This window comes from Microcaecilia unicolor, chromosome 11 (assembly GCF_901765095.1).
Source record: "Microcaecilia unicolor chromosome 11, aMicUni1.1, whole genome shotgun sequence".
NCBI lineage: Eukaryota > Metazoa > Chordata > Amphibia > Gymnophiona > Siphonopidae > Microcaecilia > Microcaecilia unicolor.
In genome coordinates, this window is record NC_044041.1 from 173,028,698 (window position 1) to 173,049,076 (window position 20,379).

Below are 20,379 nucleotides of genomic sequence, written 5' to 3' on the forward strand. Positions count from 1 at the left end.
AGTTGAAACACAAGAATTCTGTGCAGGTAGGATGAGTCCATCAAGCTGGATGCACTGAAGGAGTGGATGTGGAGTGATTGGAAAGATGGATTCTGAATTATTGCAGAGATGGAAAAAGGGAAGTCTGTCTGTTGACTGTATAGATGCAAGCCTTAAGGCAGGAAGAATATTGGGTCTTCAAAAAGGATATTGTAAGCCTCTGTGCGAAAGATGTTGCTTTCTTTGATGATAAACAGGATGCTTTCTTCAGAGGAGAGAGAGGGACAGAAGATGGAGAATTCTACTTTGCAGGGAAGGTTGCAAAGAATACGCATAAGACTAAGGGACAGTGGAAATGACTAATATAGAGTCAGTGCATGTGCATGAAGGGATAAAGCCGGAACCTGGCTGGTTCCTTCTCAGTGACCGGAGAAAATGGGTCACTTGTAAGGGATGACCTATGAAAAATGGAGATTGCAGATCCCACCCAGAAGCTGCTTTTAGCCTGAAGCAGTGACCCTCCCCTCATCAGAAGACCCTAGGGTAATACCAATCTTGGCTCCACCCCAAGCTCTCTAGTTGCTGATGCAATGCCGGGCAAAATATTGGTAGGACCATGGTCCCAGTGGCCCACCCCATTCCACTAGTACAGTGAAGTGCGTAAGATCTCAGGCATGCAGAAATGGACCTTTTTGCCCAGAGGAGTGCCTCAGCAGAAAGGGCTCATTCACTACACGCACGGTGACTGGTCGGTGAGCGCCAATTACCGAGTAACACCGGAAAAGCCGTGTTCGGTAGGTAATAAAAAAATAATTTGTCCAAGAGTTATGGGCGCGCTCCAAATCCAAAATTACCACCAGGGGTGTGCACGCTAGCCTGGCGGTAGTCTCATTTGGCATGCACTGCACATGCGTAGAGCCTACTGCGAGTTTGTAAAAAGGGCCCTCTATGAACAATTATAGGCTGGTCTTACTGAGTCCAAGACAAGCTTATTGGGAGGTAACATCAAACAGCGGGGTCCTTTTACGAAGCAGCGGTAATCCCAATGCGGGCTTACCACTCGCTAAAACAGAAGTACCGCCGGGCTAGAGCAGCAGCCCGGTGTTAGTTCCCACCCCCAGTACACACCGCGGTAACCCAGCAGTAATCGGACAGTGCCGCATACTGCTAGGTTACCGCGGGGTTAGAGCGAGAGTCTTGATTGCCACCTCAATCTCCTCCCCCCCCCCCCGAAATGGCAGCACGGCAACTGCTTCACTTGCAACATGGCCATTTCTTTAAAAAAAAAAAGAGAGACCTACATTTTACCCACTGCGGTAAAAGGGGGCCTTGATGCGCGTCAAAAGCATGCGCCGATACCAGCGCAGACCCCCTTTTGCCCCAGCTTCGTAAACAGACCCGTGCCTTCTATTTCAAGGCACCTTTCCTCTAGAAAAACCTTCCCTTGAATATTAGTTCCGAACCTTCACAAAAAAAAAAATGTAAGGTTTATCTGAAGACTTATCACTTCACCAAATCATTTGCTTAGTACCTTACTGGGGGTGGCAGGTGTTCAGTGCAGTTTGATATAAAGTATTAGGACTGCTCTCTGGTATGTTTGTGTTCTTTCCTTTAAAATTGTTGGCGTTCCTTTCAATTATTGTTTAGATTTTTTTATTGAATTTATAATTACAAAGTAATTATCAATAAAAATGCAAGAAAATGATATCAAAGGCAAAAAAAGAACATTACAGTATATATCTTAAGTATCCCAGTCCACATCACGAGGAAATGTAAGCATCTAATGAGATTAAAATAAAAATATCAAAACCTAACAAAAGAGTAATTGAAAGATACTGCAGAAGAAGCTAATATTAAAAAAAAGAAAAAAACACTACGTAGAACCCGTCTTTACCTCAAGAGGAACAGTAGTACTAAGACCTTTCTTTGAAACTAAAAATGTTTCCAAATGTAGTGTGTCCAAAAATATATAGGAATTGCCATCATGTGTTACCATGCATTTGCAGGGAAACTTCAGGAAAGAAGTCCCCTCCAAAGCCAAGACGCTAGATTTCAGCTTCAAGAAGGCTTTATGCTTCAACTGGCAGCATCAGGAAACAATAATACAGTTTGACCACAACATGGTATAGCTTTTTTAGGAAAATATGCCTTAAGAAGTTTTAATTTCTGTTCCATAAAGCCCAAAACCTCTAATAAAGTTACTCTCTTGATTATATTGTCTTGAGAAAACTCAAGAAATTTCGTCAAACCAAGACTATCACGAGAATTGTTTGGATTTTTATATTGTACATCACTTTGATTTATGCATTAAAAAAAGTGACTGATCAAATTTTAATAAATGTCAACATCCTGCTCCTCGTTAAGAGCCCCTTTTACTAAGGCACAGTAGTAAGTGGCCTAGGCACGTGGAATTGCTGCTCGCCCAGGCCACTTACTACTACAGCTGTAAAATCCCTATTTTTAAATGGAAGTGTAAATGGCCATGCACTAATAAAAAATAAAAAAAAGAATTTGTGCCCATTTACTGCCTGAGCCCCTACCACCTCCTAATTAGTAGGCAGTAAGGGCTCATGCGCTAACTCGGCAGTAATCGGTCAACATGCACCGCTGCCCAATTATCACTGGGTGCGCCTACACTGCAGGTCCATGTTAGAAAATAGCAAAATATTTTCTAGCTCGGGAAACAGCATGCGGAAAAAGCAGAAAACTACTTCCGGGTACCCAGGCACACCCCGCGGTAGTGCTGATTTCTGGCACACTACCCGCGCGGTAGCCCTGTTGGAATTGATTCTATATGTGACACCTAAAAAATTGGCACCGAAATTGGTTCCAACTAAGCATATTCTATAATCAGTGCCGGTTATAAAATACGCTTAGTTCAAGTGGCCTAGTGGTTAGCGCACCGGTCTTGCAGTCCAGAGGTGGCCGGTTCAAATCCTACTGCTGCTCCTTGTGATCTTGGGCAAGTCACTTAACCCTCCGTTGCCTCAGGTACAAACTTAGATTGTAAGCTCTCCTGGCACAGAGAAATAACCAGAGTACCTGAATGTAACTCACCTTGAGCTACTACTGAAAAAGGTGTGAGCAAAATCTAAATAAATAAATATTTGAGATTCTACACGAAATGTTGCTACTATTTGAGATTCTGCTGCTACTATTTGAGATTCTACACAGAATGTTGCGAGTGTAGTAGTGCTTAGAGCACCGGCCTTGCAATCCACAGGTGGTCGGTTCAAATCCTGCTGCTGCTCCTTGTGATCTTGGGCAAGTCACTTAACCCTCCATTGCCTCAGGTACAAACTTAGATTGTGAGCCCTCATGGGACAGAGAAATATCCAGAGTAACTCACCTTGAGCTACTACTGAAAAGGTGTGAGCAAATCTAAAATAAATAAATATTTCAGTGCTTAAATCTGTACGCATCCATTTACACCAACAAAAACTTGGCGTAAATCCCTGTGCATAGATTTAGGCACACTAGGCCATATTCTGTAATTAGACGTGTACATTACAGAACACCTATAACCACACCCCTTTTTGCCTATGCATGTTAGGAGTTAGGCGGACTGCATTATAGAATGTGCTTAGCGAGCACATTTGTGTGCCTAAATTCTAATCCGTTCCAATTAATGCTCATTATTGCTTGTTAAGTGCTGTTATCAGTGCTTATTAGCTTGTTAAGCTATGAACATTCTAATAGAATCCATGCCTATTTCTTGCCAGATCTTTAGGCGCAATATTTAGAATTCGGAGAATTGTCCTATAGTAAAATGGCCCCTTAGACTCTATTATACTATCATTAATTGGGCACTGAAGTTAACTTTTTTAGCTTAGCCTCCTCAAACATACGATCAGTGCTTGGGAATTGGCTCAGGTCTGGATTTCTTCTGCTGGTTTTGTTTATTTTAGATATGTTCAAAAATTGTACTGTTTGTGCTTATCTGTTATTTTATTTTGAACTTAATGTTATGTTATGTTCTATATTTGAAGCAGCCATGTAAATCATTCTGACTCTGCTGTACAAAGGTCAGTATAATAAATAAATAAAGATATCAAAGTTTGTAATCACTTTTTAACTCGGGTACCTGGAAGCATGCATATCAAATATTAAGTTTACTTTCTTTTATTGACTTTCAATACAAAGTTAAAACTGAAAAATAGATTGGAAGAATAAAAGCCCAATTTTTTATTAAGAAATGAATGTATATAAAAGGAATATAGAAGTCTTCAGAACTGCAACCATAAACAGTGTCCTGGAATAAAAATTATTCTAGTTTTCATGCAGAAAACCACTTCACTCTCTCTTTTAGGGTACCCGCGTAATCCCCCTGCTCCATTCTGTGCTGCGGGACCCAACACAATTTAGTGACCCAGACAACTTCAACCCTGGACACTTCCTGGATGAGAATGGTGGCTTCAAGAAGAATGATGCATTCATGCCATTTTCTGCAGGTAGAAACCTCTACTGTATTTTTAGGCAAAATGGTGAGCGACTGACTTTAAGGCTTTATAAAGTACTTTATAGCATAGAAAAACAATGACTTGGAAAATATTGCACATTGTTTAAAGGCTTTAGATAAATACTCTAAATTATATACTTCAAAAGATATGAGACACGGTGAGGCAGTCCTAGATTTTTATCACCTTTCTATAAGCATTTTATTTGGGGGGGGGGGTGATGGGGGTGAATGGGGAGGGGACAGTATGTTGGTAAGGGGGTAAGACCTACATTCGATCCTGAAAGTTCATATCAAATCCCAGAATACTAAGAGCTAGGAGGTGAACACCCAGGACAGGCTTAGTGTTAGTTTTTCTACAAGGGAAATATTCTAAATAATTCTCCATGGGTAGAGATGCCAAAGTGTGAGAAATAGTCTCGGAAGTGTCTGCTGCGCTTGCGTTGTCTGAAGGGGGCCATAATACTGCATAGTGGTTTTGAGAGAACTATTTTTGAAGGACTGTCCCTTGACAAAGCACAAGAGCGAAACAGGCACCTGTCGGGATAGTAAAGATTCCTGGAATTGTTTAAGGACATGCACACAGATAAATGTTTGATACGTCGTCTCCACTACAGTAAATGAGAAAACTCTTATAGAAAGTACATTGGTCACACAATTGAATAAGGTGAAATGTGAATGATTACACAAAAGAGGCAAGAAGGACATGATAAACATTAAAAATATATATAACAATTGTTACAGATGGCAGGGGGTCGTCTATGATTATAATTGTCACGCTGCTTAGGCACACCAGATTGGTGTTAACTTATTTGCCTTGGTGACTGTATGAGACTCCTCCAAATCATATTAATTTGGTGACCAGTTGACTTTATTTCTAGGATAAGCAGCATAAAAATGTATTGTACTGATCTGGGATCTTGCCAGGCACTTGTAACCTGGATTGGCCACTGTTGGAAATAAGATGCTGGGCTTGATGGACCTTCGGTCTGTCCCAGTATGGCAATACTTATGTATTTATGTTACAGATAAAGTTGCAGGAGACAGTACAGGAACCATGGCGGGAGCCTTGAATGACCATGCAATAGTGTGTCTAGCATCACTACCAGCTTCCAAGACCTAGCAGCGATTGAGAGATCCAGCCTGCCCATTGATTACTCTGACCAGAGATATCCGTGTTCTGTGGTTGCTCTGGTTAGGCCTGTAGTCTTTTCTTTGGAAGAGATATGGCAAGTGATTGTTGCCTTAGGGCAATCAATTATAATCAGATGGTAGTAGATAAAAATAGACTCGGTCAGGTTGAACCACGTGTGAATGTACAAGAGTCAAAATTGCTTCTAACACAAAATTCTGTTCAAAAACTTGAGGAAGCTTGCAAAGCTACGGAGACTTTGAATGCATCTTTGGTCAAGGGAAATAATAACCTTGAAGTAAAATGTGGAAATATTATAAGAAGACAACATTTGCATTTGATAAATTTTCCCCAGGATACCGGGGACTTCTCCACAGGAAATGTTTAAAAAGTTTTTTGGAATATTTTACAATACCACCACAATCACTTCCTCCATTGTCTAGAGTGTTCTATCTACCCTCTAGGAAGAATAAGGCCACTGGAGAAGGACTGGATGTTTTGTCTCCTATCTCCTAGGATAGCCTTGATCTAACTGTTTTTTGGAATCTTCAAAAGAAAGAGTGGTAATTCCATCCGCTTTTCTAGGTACTTTGGTGATGGACTATGATAGAGAATGGATATTGAAATTATACTTTAAATACAGAGATTCTACTTTTTGCTCTTTGAAAGTTCAGATGTTTTCTGATGTTGCAAAAGCCATACAAAAATGTAGGAAGCAGTTTTTGTTAATGTGGCCCACAGTTCTAGCTCTGTGAGGATTTTTTTGTTATTTGTTAAGTTTCCATGTGAATATGTAGTTAAGTCTCAAGCTCAAACATATTACTTCTTTGATCCTTCTCAACTGACCATGTTCCTGAATAACAAAATGGTGTCCCTAGGTCAGAGTGTACCTTTCAGACAGAAGGAGACTTGATTATGTTTTGGGCCTATCTCACAATTAAGTTTACATTTTTCTCTAGGTTTGTTTCCTAAAGATTTATAAAATTAGCTTATTGCCTTTGAATCAATTGATCTGTTGATCCTCCATCGTATCGTGGACTGGTATCAGTTTTTACTTAAATACATTTTGGGAGTAGTATTTTTTTTCTTCTCAATATTTTCCTGTAATTTTTTATATTTCTATTTTAAAAAGTGATGACTTCAATAAAATGGCAACACTGTTGTTCAAATGATGATGAAAATGACATAGAAGGGCATAATCGAACGGGGACACCCACCTCTAAGGACGTCCCGGTGAAGGGGCGGGGAAACCTGTATTATCGAAACAAGATGGGCGTCAATCTTTCGTTTCGATAATACAGTCGGGGACGCCCAAAGCTCAACATTTAGGTCGACCTTAGAGATGGTCGTACCCGGTTTTCGGCCATAATGGAAACCGAGGACGCCCATCTCAAAAACGACCAAATCCAAGGCATTTGGTCATGGGAGGAGCCAGCATTCGTAGTGCACTGGTCCCCCTCACATGCCAGGACACCAACCGGGCAATTAGGGGGCACTGCAGTGGACTTCACAAATTGCTCCCAGATGCATAGCTCCCTTGCCTTCGGTGCTGAGCCCCCCAGACCCACTCCCCCACAACTGTACACCACTATCATAGCCCTAAGGGGTGAAGTGGGGCACCCACATGTGGGTACAGTGGGTTTCGGGTGGGTTTTGTAGGTCTCACATTTACCAGCACAAGGGTAACAGGTAGGGAGGGGGTGATGGGCCTGGGTCCGCCTGCCTGAAGTGCACTGCACCCACTAAAACTGCTCCAGAGACCTGCATACTGCTGTCAGGGAGCTGGGTATGACATTTGAGGCTGGGAGAAAAAAAAAGTTAAGTTTTTTTTTTAGGGTGGGAGGAGGTTGGTGACCACTGGGGAAGTAAGGGGAGGTCATCCCCGATTCCCTCCAGTGGTCATCTGGTCAGTTTGGGCACCTTTTTGAGGCTACAAATGGACCAAGTAAGTCGACCAAATGCTCGTCAGGGATGCCCTTCTTTTTTCCATTATCGGCGAGGACGCCCATCTCTTAAGCACGCCCCAGTCCTGCCTTCGCTACACCTCTGACACGCCCCTGTGAACTTTGGTTGTCCCCACGACAGACTGCAGTTGAGGGAGCCCAAAATCGGCTTTCAATTATGCCGATTTGGGCAACCCTGAGAGAAGGACGCCTATCTCCCGATTTGTGTCGGAAGATGGGCGCCCTTCTCTTTCGAAAATGCCCCTGATAGGGGCCCATTTACTAACCTGTGGCAAAATCTGGGCTTAGCGCATTCTAATGCAGGATTTTCCTATGTGTTATGACAACAGTAAAACAGGCTTTTCTATATTTTGTTAATTGCAGGTTATTAGTGTGCAGCAACTTCAAATAAGTAACACAAAAGCAATTACCACCTCCTATTTAGAAGACGCTAAGGTGAGGATTCTAAATATGGTGCCTAAAAATCAGCGACTAAGTGTATTCTATAATCAGTGCCTAGATTTAGGCGCCAATTATAGATTACTCTTAGTTGATATTTCAGCACCTAAATGCAGAGAAGGGCGATGAAAATGATAAAGGGGATGGGACAACTTTCCTATGAGGAAAGGCTAGAGCGGCTAGGGCTCTTCAGCTTGGAGAAAATGTGGCTGAGGGGAGATATGATAGAGGTCTATAAAATAATGAGTGGAGTTGAACGGGTAGATGTGAAGCGTCTGTTCATGCTTTCCAAAAATACTAGGACTAGGGGGCATGCGATGAAGCTACAATGTAGTAAATGTAAAACGAATCGGAGAAAATTTTTCTTCACTCAACGTGTAATTAAACTCTGGAATTCATTGCCAGAGAATGTGGTAAAGGCGGTTAGCTTAGCAGAGTTTAAAAAAGGTTTGGACGGCTTCCTAAAGGAAAAGTCCATAGACCGTTATTAAATGGACTTGGGGAAAATCCACTGTTTCTGGGAAAAGCAGTATAAAATGTTTTGTACTTTTTGGGATCTTGCCAGGTATTTGTGATCTGGATTGGCCACTGTTTGAAAAAGGATGCTAAGCTTGATGGACCTTTGGTCTTTCCCAGTATGGCAATACTTATGTACTTATATGTACTTATCTATGCGCATCCATTTACACCAATGAAAACATGGGGTAAATCCCAGTGTGTTGATTTAGGCGCAGTGGGCCATATTTTATAACTAGGTGCGTAAATTTCAGAACACCCACAAAACACCCATTTCCCCACCCATAATCACGCCTCTTTTTGCCTGCATGCGTTAGAAGTTCAGTGCTTAGCGACTTCTGTGCCTAAACTGTAATCAGTGCCAATTAATGCTCATTATTGCTTGTTAAGTGCTGTTATCAGCGCTCATGAGCTTGTTAACCTGGTTAAGTTATGCGCATTGTTATAGAATCTGCCCTGATTTTGGTGCAGATCTCTAGGCATGCTATATAGAATCCGGGAGTAAGTGCTCCCAGAGCTAACTAGTTAGAGCACAGTAATATTTATTGCAATAAACATTAATTAAATTAAAAAATGCAATGGCTTCAATAAAATGGCAACACTGTTGTGCAAATGATAATAAAAGTGACATGGAGGCCCATTTACTAACCTGCAACAAAATCTGGGCAAAATGCATCCTAATGCAGGACTTTCCCGTGCTCTGTGCCCATTTTTAATGCAGTAGTAAAACAGGCATTTTTATATTTGCTATTTGCAGGAGTGGAGGAGTAGCCTAGTGGCTAGTGCAGCAGACTCTGATCCGGGGAATTGGGTTTGATTCCCATTGTGATTCTGAGCACGTCACTTAGGGCTCCTTTTACTAACATATATAACATAGTAACGTAGTACATGACGGCAGATAAAAGACCTGTACGGTCCATCCAGTCTGCTGAGGAGGAAGGAGGTGTTTTAGAGAGCTCTGCTGACTTCCAGTGGAAAGGGAGTGAGACCTAGCTCCCTCCCCAAAGATGAGGAGGGTCCCTGGGGAGAAGGCCTCAGGAAAGTCCCAGGCTATGGGGCCTCCTGGGGCCCGGGACCAGAAGGCCGAAAGGAGTGGCTCTCTCCCTGGTTTGACTACCGGGAGAAGGGAAAGGAGTCCAGTGGACCGAAGGGAGAAGCAGCCCAGTGGAGGCCATCAGAGCATTTCCCCCTCCATGGCCCAGCTTGCGGAAGGTAAGCGAGAAGACAGTGGAGGGGGGAGGAAGATAGTACAGGCCCCAGAAGGGCGCTTCCAAGGAAGGGAGAAGGAAGAGGCGATGGAAGTTTGCCAGAAGCCTTTGCTGGAGGCAGCTGAGAGTGAGAGTGAGGAGAGTGGATCGTCAGATGAGGAGTTCCTTGAAGTGAGCTATGACCCTGATGATCCAGCAAGTAGTGTGGTAAATATTGTAAGACGAATTAAGCTGGTGGAAAAAGAAGTAGTGGAGCTAGGAAAACGTCTGAAAATGGCAAGAACTATGTGTAAATTTGCCCCAGCGGAGCACAGACAAATGTATGTTAAAGAGGAAGCCCGGATATCAAAGTTGTTGGGGAAAAAAGAACACTTGTTGAACTGTTTAAAAAAGGGCTCTGTGAATCCTTTGAGGGAGCTCTATGTTAACCGAGAAAGGATGGCTTCAATACCACAGTCTGGGGGTTCAGGAACACTACAGTTGCAGCAAGCTTCAGTGTCTTCAGCAGCATTAGACTCAAAAGAGTTGTCTGGGTTCAGAGGTGACCCCACTTTAAAATACATGAGACAGTTGGCAACACAGTCCAGAGCACTTACCCAGCAGCCAGAGGATAAGGAGGCAGCGGCAGGACATGGCTCTGAGGTGGGGGCTGGAGTAGAGATCCTACCTGTGGAGGGGAGGACAGAACTCAGTAACTTTTCAAAACTCCAGATAATGGAGGCAGCAGAGGGAGACGCAGGTAGCAGCCTGTTTTCTACAGAGGTGGTGGTCGAAGTCTCAGAGGGCTTACCTGCAGTTGTGCAAACAGCAGAGACAGTTGCCGTGAAGGAGGCCCTGTTGGAAAAGGGTCAGCAGAGGCAGACTCCGGTATTTTTGGCCGGGTCTGCAATGACTGAAGTGGAAACCGAAGCAGCATGGCATCTGGAGAAGCCCCGCCCACGAAGTCCGGGAGCAGGGGAGGTCTTCCCTGAGCATGGAGTAGCTGGCGGTTTACAGGAGAGGGGTCGGAGAGAGAGGAATAGGAGCGGGCAGCAGCTGGGAGCTCATTTGACCAGCTGTCCATTACAAGAGGTGAAATCGGGGGGTGCTAACAGCCAGCCTGTGGCGGAATCAGGAACAGACAAGCCATGCCCCCGGGAAGCGCCAGCCATTGGGAGAACGCAGGAGGGACTGCACCAGAAGCAAGGGGGAAGTAACCCGATTGTTGAGAGACTTTCGTTGACTACAGAAGTGGACATGGCAAGTCTAACAGATGTGCAGCGGGTGGTGGAGCAGACCTGCCAGCAGGACGGCTGGGAGCGAGGAGCCAAGGGGAGCGGCGGAGTTCCGGAGGCTTCGCCCCTGGTGCCGGAGGTTGGAGGGAGTTCGGGGGCAGAGCGAGCAGGGAGTCTGGTATCGCCAGCTGCAGACCTGACTGGGCAGGTGCCAGAGTATCGCCAGGAGACAGAGGAGAGGAGACGATTAGCCCAGAGGCTGGAGCCTGCAGTGGCAGGGACGAGCAGGGACGTTCCAGGAAGTGGAGATGGGCAGGACAATCAGTTGGAGGCAGCCCAAGCCGCAGAACTGACTATGGACGTTGCTGGATGTTTGTCTGAGAGGGAAGGGGACGGGGGACAACGGGAGGGGGAGGGGGCGGTGGATATTGAGGAAGGGAGAGGGATGAGGGGAGGGGCAGAGGGACAGAAGGGGGGGGAGGCAGAGGGAAGGGCTGGAACAAGTGTGGAGGGGGGGCGGTGGGGGCTGGGGTCCAAGTCCTTTGCGGCAGTAGTCCAGGGAGGGGGAAGGAGGGAGGGGGGGAGATCGGGTGGTTTTGAGGGCCCAGGGAGGGGTTGGGGGGGAGCGGGGACAGGGGGTGGACAGCTGCCTAAGCGGCGAAATGTGGTACAGCTCAAATGGATAGGGGAGGGGGCAATGCCCTCCAGGGATCGGGTCTTGAGGCTGGTGATGGGGATGGGGTTTATACCCGAGGACTTTTACCGCGTGTATACACCCCATCAACATCCCAGAATATGACTTGAGCTTCATGACCCAGAGGGGGATGGAAATATTCTGGGAAAGGTACGAGGGGGTGAGGGGAAAGGGGGAGTGGCGGGACCTCAGGGCCATTCCAGTCAGCAAGCCGGACCTGGTGCAGATCACCCTGCTCGTGAGAAATGAGTCTATCTCTGGGGCAGATTTAGCCTACTGGCTACAGAGGTACGCGGAGCTGAGATCCCCACTTACAAAGTTACCGGATCCAAGCAGGGTTTGGGCAGGAGGTTGGGGAGCCCTGGTCAAATTGAGACAGGAGAGCCATGTGGTCCAGCACATTCCTTCGGCTGCCTTTATCGGTCGTGACAGGATACTGTGCTTTTACAAGGGGCAGCCGCGGCAGTGCTTCAGATGTGGTTCGTTTAGGCACTTCAGCATGTCATGCCCAGTGGTAAAGTGTGGAAGATGCGGGGATCAGCATGCCACAGAGGACTGCACCGCGATCAGGTGCAACCTCTGCGGCGGGTTAGGCCATGCATATCGGAACTGCCCTAGGGCGGCCCATAACGAGTGGGATATGTGGGGGAAGGGACGGGGAGGGGGGTAATGGAGGAGGGGATAGGGCAGGGGGTGATAGGCAGGGAGGGGCAAGGGGGGGAGAAGGAGGGGATGCAGGAGGGGGGGCGGCAGGGGGCTGGGTCAGGAGTGGAGCAGGGGGGAGAGGGGGAGTGGGTACAAGTGCCACAGAGGAAAGGGAAGTTTCGGAGGGGGGGGAAACTAGGGGTGGGCAGGGAGGGGTCGCTGCAGGGGAAGAGGGGGGGGAACAGATTTCAGGTGTTGGAGGAGGAGGAGGAGGATAGGGAGGTTGGGAGGGAGGAGGAAGAACAGGGGGAAGGAGAAGAGGTGGAGTTAATGGAGGAAGAGGGGGCGGCAGGGGGGATTGGAGAGGGCAAACGGAAATATGAGGAAGCACTGGAGGAGGGTACTGGTGGTAGGAAGAAGGGCGGGAAGGCTCTGGGGGAAGGGGGAGGGGTGAGGGAGGAGGAAGAGGGAAGGGAGGGAGGGAGGGGAAAGGGGAGTAAGAGGAAAGCTGAGGGGGCTGGGCAGGTGGTGAAGGCCCAAGTGCAGGCTTGGGGGGACAGAGTGGAGCTAGAGGAGGATCTGGAGGACTTGGAGGACTTGGGGGAGGTGGAGGACTCGGTGGAGGAGGTAGGGGGTGGGGGTGAAGAGGGGAGAGGGAGGGATCAGGGGGTGGGTCCGGATAGAGCAAAGAAGAAAGGAAGGAAGAAAGGGGGAGGTGGGGGTAAGGTGCAGACAGGACGGCTGCAGGGGGGGGAGGGGGATGTGGCAGGGGATGATGTAGACCGCATAGCAGAGGACCTGCTTCAGGGTAAGAAGGGGGTATCCCAGGAGATAAGGAAAGAAGTTGGGAGTGAGCAGACCCGTGACTCGCAATGAGGATGGCAGGCTTAGTGTTGACATTTGCCACGCTGAATGTGGCCAGCATCGCCTCTCCGAAGAAGCAGGGTTTAGCGTATGACTGGTTCGCGAGGGTCCAAGCAGATTGCTTCCTGCTCCAGGAGACTCGGCTGCGGTCCATTGAGGTGATCAGGCGGGCAAGGCGGGCCTGGAAGTGGGGTCCCTCGGTGTGGGGGTTGGCGGGGGAGAGGTATGGTGGGGTGGGGATCTTATTTAAGTCCCACCGGGTGAATATTCAGCGAGTGGTGGAGCTGGGGGTGGGGAGATGTCTTGTTGTGGATGCGATTTGGGAGGATAGAGCACTGAGGGTGGTGAATGTGTATGGGCCCCAAAGCAAGAAGGAAAGGGTGCTCCTCTTTGGGAAGATCAAGCCCTACCTATACACTTCGCGCCAAGTAGTCTGGGGGGGAGATTTTAACACCATATTGCGGAAAAAGGATAGTGGGGGGACGATCGGTACAGGTGGGCTATGACGGGGTGAGGCTGGCAGGGATCATGCGGGAGGCGGAGCTGGTAGACGCGCATGTGGCCTTCTGTGAGGAACAGGAGGGGTTCACGTTCTTTCGAGGGCAGTGTAAAAGTAGAATCGATAGATTCCTGGTAAAGAAGGGGGTTTGTCTGGGGGGTCCACGAACCGTGGACGTGGACTTTTCAGACCACCACATGGTCCTACTTCAGGTGGGGGGGGCGGCAGCGCAGAGGCCAGGGAGGGGGCTATGGCGACTAAATTTAAAGTGGTTAGGTAGCGAGCAGGTGCGGGAGGAGTACCGCCGGTTTTTGGAAGATCAGGTGTCAGTGCAGGGGGCATTTCAGTCATTGGGGGAGTGGTGGGATACAGTGAAAAGACGAACGCGGGGATTCTTTCTCAGACAGGCGAGAAGGGAGGGGAGGGAAAGGACAAAGTTGGGCATGGCGATAAAGAAAAAGAGGGACACACTGATTTCACAAGGGGGGAGGGAGGAAGAAATACATGATCTCCAAGCACTCCTGGAACAGGTACAGTACAACCGCTACACCTCCTTGGTGTACGAGCGGGACTTCGGGAAAATGTGTAGCCCGGACCCCTTCGCATGCTGCCGGGAGCGGAGGGCGCGCAGGGTGATGGAGGGGGTACGGGACGCACAGGGGGTCCTGCAGGACACCAGGGAGGGGATTCTGGGGGCAGTGAGGGACCACTTTGCGGCGTTCCTTTCAGCCCAGCAGATTGATATAGAGCAGATGGAGTGTTATGTGGAAGAAACCCCGGGGATAGGTCACGGGGGACCCCAGCTTCAGGCCCTCTTGAACCCGTGGACAGAACAGGAGGTGGAGGAAGCCATCGGGGCGCTCCACAGGAAGACTTCGCCGGGGCCGGATGGGCTAACAACTGAGTTCTACCAGGCCTTTAAGGAGCAGCTGGTGCCGATCCTGGTGAGGGTATGGGGGGCAGCCCAGTTGGAGGGTTCCTTGCCTAGGTCCCTGACGGAGGCGGCTCTTATCCTACTAAGTAAGGGGAAGGACCCGGCGATGCTGGCCAACTGGCGGCCTATAGCACTGCTTAATACAGATCGGAAAATTTTTGCGCGAATGCTATTCCAGAGAATGAGGCAGGTGTCTGGGGATTTGCTGGCAGCCTCACAAGCATGTGGGGTTAAAGGGAGAGGGGTCTTGGAAGCGGCAGCGTGGGTGCGGGAGGGGGTAGAACGCAGTAGAGTGGGAGGGCATGGTAGGCTGTTGGTAACACTCGACCAGGAAAAAGCGTTTGATAGAGTGCAGTGGGGTGTCCTATGGAGCATTTTGGAGCGCTATGGGTTTCCGAAGGGCTGGATAGAGCAATTACAGCTACTTTATCGGCATGCGGGGTGTTTCCCCCTGGTTAACGGGTGGAGAGGGCAGGGGTTTGAGGTAGGGGCAGGGGTCCGACAGGGGTGCCCACTCAGCCCGCTGTTGTATGCATACGCCATCGACCCTTTTATAAGACGGCTGGAGAAGGGGGGGGCGGAGGGGCTGGAAGGGGTGGAGGTGGGGGACAATAACCAGTTAAGGGTCGTGGCGTATGCAGATGACGTTACAGTGTGGGTAGCGGACCAGAGGGAGGGAGGTAGATTGCAGAACCTGATCCAGGAATACTCGCAGGCAACAGCGTCGCAGGTCAATTTTCAAAAGTCCAATAGCCTGTGGGTTGGGGATCAGGGGCTGCAATTTGAGTTGGGAGGTAGGTTTCCTACAGCTGTGGAACGTATACGGGTCTTGGGAATATATTTCGAGAAGGGGGATTATAGGCTCTACAACTGGGATAGGTGTCTCCAAGAAGTGAAGGGGAGGGTGGATAGATGGAAGGGGTGGAAAATGACCATGGGGGAGCGGGTACAGCTCATCAAGGCACACTTAGTTCCTTTGTTTCTGTTCGTCAGTTACATCTGCTTGCTGCCGGAGAGCCAGTACGCGGCCTTGTATGGGGTGTTCTTCCGGCTGCTCTGGGGCAACAGGACGAATCCGGTAAAACGGAATGTTACCTATCTGCCTAGGAGGGAGGGGGGGGTGGGCATGATAAACCCAGTCCTGTTTTTCAGCGCTTTGTTCCTGCAGTTCAATCTGGGGAGGGCGGTAGGGCGGGAGCCACCGGGGTGGGCTAGGAGTGTCCTGCAGTGGTGGCCGAGATATTGGGACCTATGGCGGGAGGGGGGGAGGGTAGTGGCACTGCGAAGGGGGGCCCCGGGGGGGGTGAGTTATTGCAAGACCCTAGTGAAATTGGTGAGGGTGTGGGGGCTGACGGTGGGGGAGGTGAAGGCAGGACAACGGGGGGTCTGGATGGACAGAGTACGGGCGCAGGTGTTCTCAGCTCCTCTGGCGCTGAGGGACGCGCCGGCCCCACGGATGCAGCAGGGGTTACGGTTGATTGCTTCGAACCGCATCCCGGTGAAGTATAAAGACCTGGCGTGGCTGTCCTTTCACGGTAGACTGTACGTCCGAGGAAATTTGAAATATCGCAATGTGCGGGATAGAGGGTGCCCACGGGAGGAATGTGCTGGAACTGAAGAGACGATGGAGCATTTCCTGGTGAGGTGCCCATTTACAGTCCAGGTCTCTGACCGGGTTTCCTCGTTGCTGCAGATCCCCAGTTTCCGCAACTACAGCTATGCGGACTGGGTGTACGGCCCAGAGGGTGGAGGGGGACGCGGGGATCCGGTAACACGCTTTCTGATTTCAGTGATATTGCGGTACTGCCTCTGGATGGCGCGCTGCAGGGTGTCCCTGTACCAGGAGGTCCGGCCGGCGGAGGTAGTCAGCTGGGATGTGGTAAGGGCGGTGCAGGAAGCGGCAAAGTGGGAAAGGGTGGAAAAAGGGGTGGGGGTGGCTTCGAGGTGGTGGAGACACGTGAGGCTTAAGCCACCATGAGGGGACATGCTTCCCAGGGGATTGTGTGCCAGTTGTCTGAAGGGGTTGTGGGGGGTCGGGGGGGGGGGGGGGGTTGATCCATTGTATTATTGAGGAGGGGGTGTACATAGATAGGCAGACCATGTCTAGCTAGGAGCCTGGGGTTTGATTTGCATGTCCGGTTTTTTTTTTCTTGGGTTTTTCTAATACACAGTTTCCACTGTAGTATTGAGGAGGGGAGGGTGTGTACATAGATAGGAGGACTGTGTATAGCTAGGGGCTTGTTTTTGATTTGTATGTTATTTGTTTTTAGTTTTTTCCAATAAAAAGAGTTTTCCAGTCTGCCCAACAAGATAAACTCATTTTACATGGTATGAGATACTTTATATGTGTACTCGAGTTTGATTTGTCCTTGTCTTTCTCAGGGCACAGACCGTGTAAGTCTGCCCAGCACTGTTCTTGTACTAAGTTCTGAAGTTAACATCGAAGCCCCTTAAAATTTACACTCCAGCCCATCCCTATCTATTCAGCCACGATCAGGGTGTAGACTGTAGAAGTCTGCCCAGTTTCCGTTTTGTTTCCAGTTACCGGCGTCGCCACCCAATCTCTGCTAAGATTCCACGGAACCATTCCTTCTAAACAGGATTCCTTTGTGTTTATCCCACGCATGTTTGAATTCCGTTACCGTTTTCATATCCAACACCTCCCGCAGGAGGGCATTCCACATATCCACCACCCTCTCCGTGAAAAAATACTTCCTGACATTAGTCCTGAGTCTGCCCCCCTTCAACCTCAATTCATGTCCTCTAGTTCTACCGCCTTCCCATCTCCAGAAAGGGTTCGTTTGTGGATTAATACTTTTCAAATATTTGAACGTCTGTATCATATCACCCCTGTTTCTCCTTTCCTCCAAGGTATACATGTTCAGGTCAGCAAGTCTCTCCTCTTGCGGTTTGCAATGCAAATCCCATACTATTTTTGTAGCTTTTCTTTGCACCGTTTCCAGTCTTTTTACATCTTTAGCAAGATATGGCCTCCAAAACTGAACACAATACTCCAAGTGGGGTCTCACCAATGACTTGTAGAGGGGCATCAACACCTCCTTTCTTCTGCTGGTTATGCCCCTCTCTACGCAGCCTAGCATCCTTCTGGCCACGGCCGTCGCCTTGTCGCATTGTTTCTTCACCTTCAGATCCTCCCGACACCAACACCCCAAGGTCTTTCTCCTGAGTCGAGCTTACTAATCTCTCCCCTCCTATCCAGTATCTTTCTTTTGGGTTTCCGCACCCCAAGTGCTTCACTCTACACTTCTTGGCATTAAATTATATGTATTATATGTATATCCCCTATTAGGACTAAGAGATTAAATTTTAACTGCCAGACCCTCGACCTTTTTTCTAACATTCGGAGATCCATTCTCATCGTTTCTACTCCCTCCAGGGTATCCATTCTATTGACTATTTTCGTGTCATCCGCAAAAAGGCACACCTTTCCTTCCAACCCTTCAGCAATATCTCCCACAAATATATTAAACAGAATAGGCCCCAGCACCGACCCCTTAGGAACTCCACTGCTCACCTTCCTTTTCCCACGAACGGATTTCATTTACCACCACCCTCTGCCACCTGTCGGTCAACCAGTTTCTTATCCAGTTCACCACTTTCAATCCTAAGTTCAACCCTTTCAGCTTATTCACGAGTCTTCTGTGGGGGACTGTATCAAAGGCTTTGCTGAAGTCCAAGTAAATTACATCTAACGCACGTCCCTCATCCAGTTCTTTGGTCACCCAGTCAAAAAAGTCAATAAGATTTGTTTGGCAGGATTTTCTTATCAAGGAGGCAATTTTTAAATATCTACAGGTAGTTACAAAGTAGTTGAATTGTTTCACCTGTAGATTTTGCTCCATATCTAAGAGGCAGAATAGGTTCATACTTTCCATCAAAAAAATATTTATTAAAAAATTTCTATAATGCCTATAACTAAGCAGCTCACAATACAAACACACGCAGCAAGCTCTTCTTACATCAATCATAAAAAACCTTAAAAAATATTGTCCCCCATGCTTTCACAAAGAGGTGTGTCTTCAACAATTTATGGAACTGCATCATTTATTTTTGTTACATTTGTACCCTGTGCTTTCCCACTCATGGCAGGCTCAATGCAGCTTACATATTGTATACAGGTACTTATTTGTACCTGGGGCAAAGGAGGGTTAAGTGACTTGCCCAGAGTCACAAGGAGCTGCCTGTGCCTGAAGTGGGAATTGAACTCAGTTCCTCAAGACCAGAGTCCACCACCCTAACCACTAGGCCACTCCTCCACTCCATGGAGTGTCATACTGTTACAAAACCTTAAAGTGCCCAGTAAAGTATTCCAAACCTGTGGACCAGCAATAAAAAAAGGCTGTCTTCTTGGTACAAGCAAGTTTCACGGAAAGCAAATCTCTTGTCGCCAACAACATCACATTTTCAGACCGCAAAGCCCTGGACGTCCGAATCACAGAAATAGCTTCCTTGAGATACCATGGAGCAGAGTCTAAAAATTTACCTGCTGAAATCTGCACCTGCTTTTTCTAAAGATATTTTTCCCTGAAAACCAATTCTTGTAGCTTAAAAAAATGTGAAACCACGTGTATTGTTTCGACCCCTGACTTTAACTAAGTTTCTGAGCCCACCTACGTATCAGTGAGTAAAAATTCAATTATATATGTGCAGTTTTACCCATATTCAGGCTGAGTAATTTTCAGACAACTTTTTTAACTGGTTAAATTACTTTTGAAAATTGCTCCTACAAAGGAATTACTTTCATGGGATGGAATGCAGCAGGGTATAATAAAAGAACATTCTCTCTTTTGATCCTTAGGGAAGCGCATCTGTCTGGGAGAGGGCCTGGCCCGCATGGAGCTCTTTATGTTCTTTGTCTCCATCCTACAGAACTTTAGCCTGAAATCCAACAAACATCCGAAGGACATCAACATCAGTCCTGCAGTAAGCAACTTTGGAAATATCCCACATTTGTATGAAATCTCATTTGTCCCTCGTTAAAAGGAAGCTTGGGTCTGGAAGATAAAAAGATGGACTGAATTTGGATCAGGACTTGTGTTGCTTTATTTTAGTATGTGGATACTCTATATTAATTGGTTTCAAAGTGTTGCCTTTTTCATGAATCAGTGCATTAATTAGATGCCAGAATCTGCTGGATTGGGGAGGAAATGCTTTTGAGGGTTTTCCAAGCTAAATGTATTCATTATCGGGGTGGATATTCAGAGTGATTTAACTGGATAGGAGAGACTCCTGCCCAGTCAAATCACTTGTGCGGGGCTATCCACTAATATTCCGTGGTTCTTTACCAAATAGTGCCACTGAATATCAGAACTAACCACTAAAGCCATAGACTGCAATTTTGTGGGTGATCTGGGGGCGGAGTCAACACTTATGTGGTTAAGTGCCAATATTTAGAATTTTTAATGATTGAAGGGGCCCGTTTACTAAGTTGCCTAGGCGCCTTTGCGCACCCTTAGTGCATCAATTTTGAGTTACCGCCCGGCTACCACGTGGCCCTTACGATAATTTCATTTTTGACGTGTGTCCGCTACATATGCTGGAAAATATTTTTATTTTTTGGCATGTGGGCGGTAATTGGCATTTTATGTGTAGACCATTACCACCTGGTTACCATGTGAGACCTTACCGATAGGTCAATGGCTGGCGGTAAGACCTCAGACAGAAAATGGATGCACAGCGATTTTTATTTTGCCACACGTCCATTTTCAGCAAAAATTTTCAAAAGGCATATTTTACAGGTGCGCTGAAAAATGATTCTGTGTACGCCCAAAGCACGCATCTACACTACCGCAGGCCATTTTTCAGCGCGCCTTTG

General features: G+C 47.6%; 1 protein-coding gene across 2 annotated transcripts in view; it reads left to right on the forward strand.

Annotated features, from left to right (window-relative positions):
- The window catches only part of LOC115479430 (cytochrome P450 2G1-like), a 43,146-nt gene extending 23,071 nt beyond the window's left edge, over positions 1 to 20,075 (forward strand). For both annotated transcript variants that reach the window (XM_030217322.1, XM_030217323.1), the window contains exons 8-9: positions 4,289 to 4,430; positions 19,363 to 20,075. In XM_030217322.1, coding sequence (XP_030073182.1) covers positions 4,289 to 4,430; positions 19,363 to 19,544 — 324 coding nt within the window. In that variant the 3' untranslated portion in view covers positions 19,545 to 20,075. The remainder of the gene's footprint in view (positions 1 to 4,288; positions 4,431 to 19,362) is intronic.
- The last annotated feature ends 304 nt before the right edge of the window (positions 20,076 to 20,379 follow it).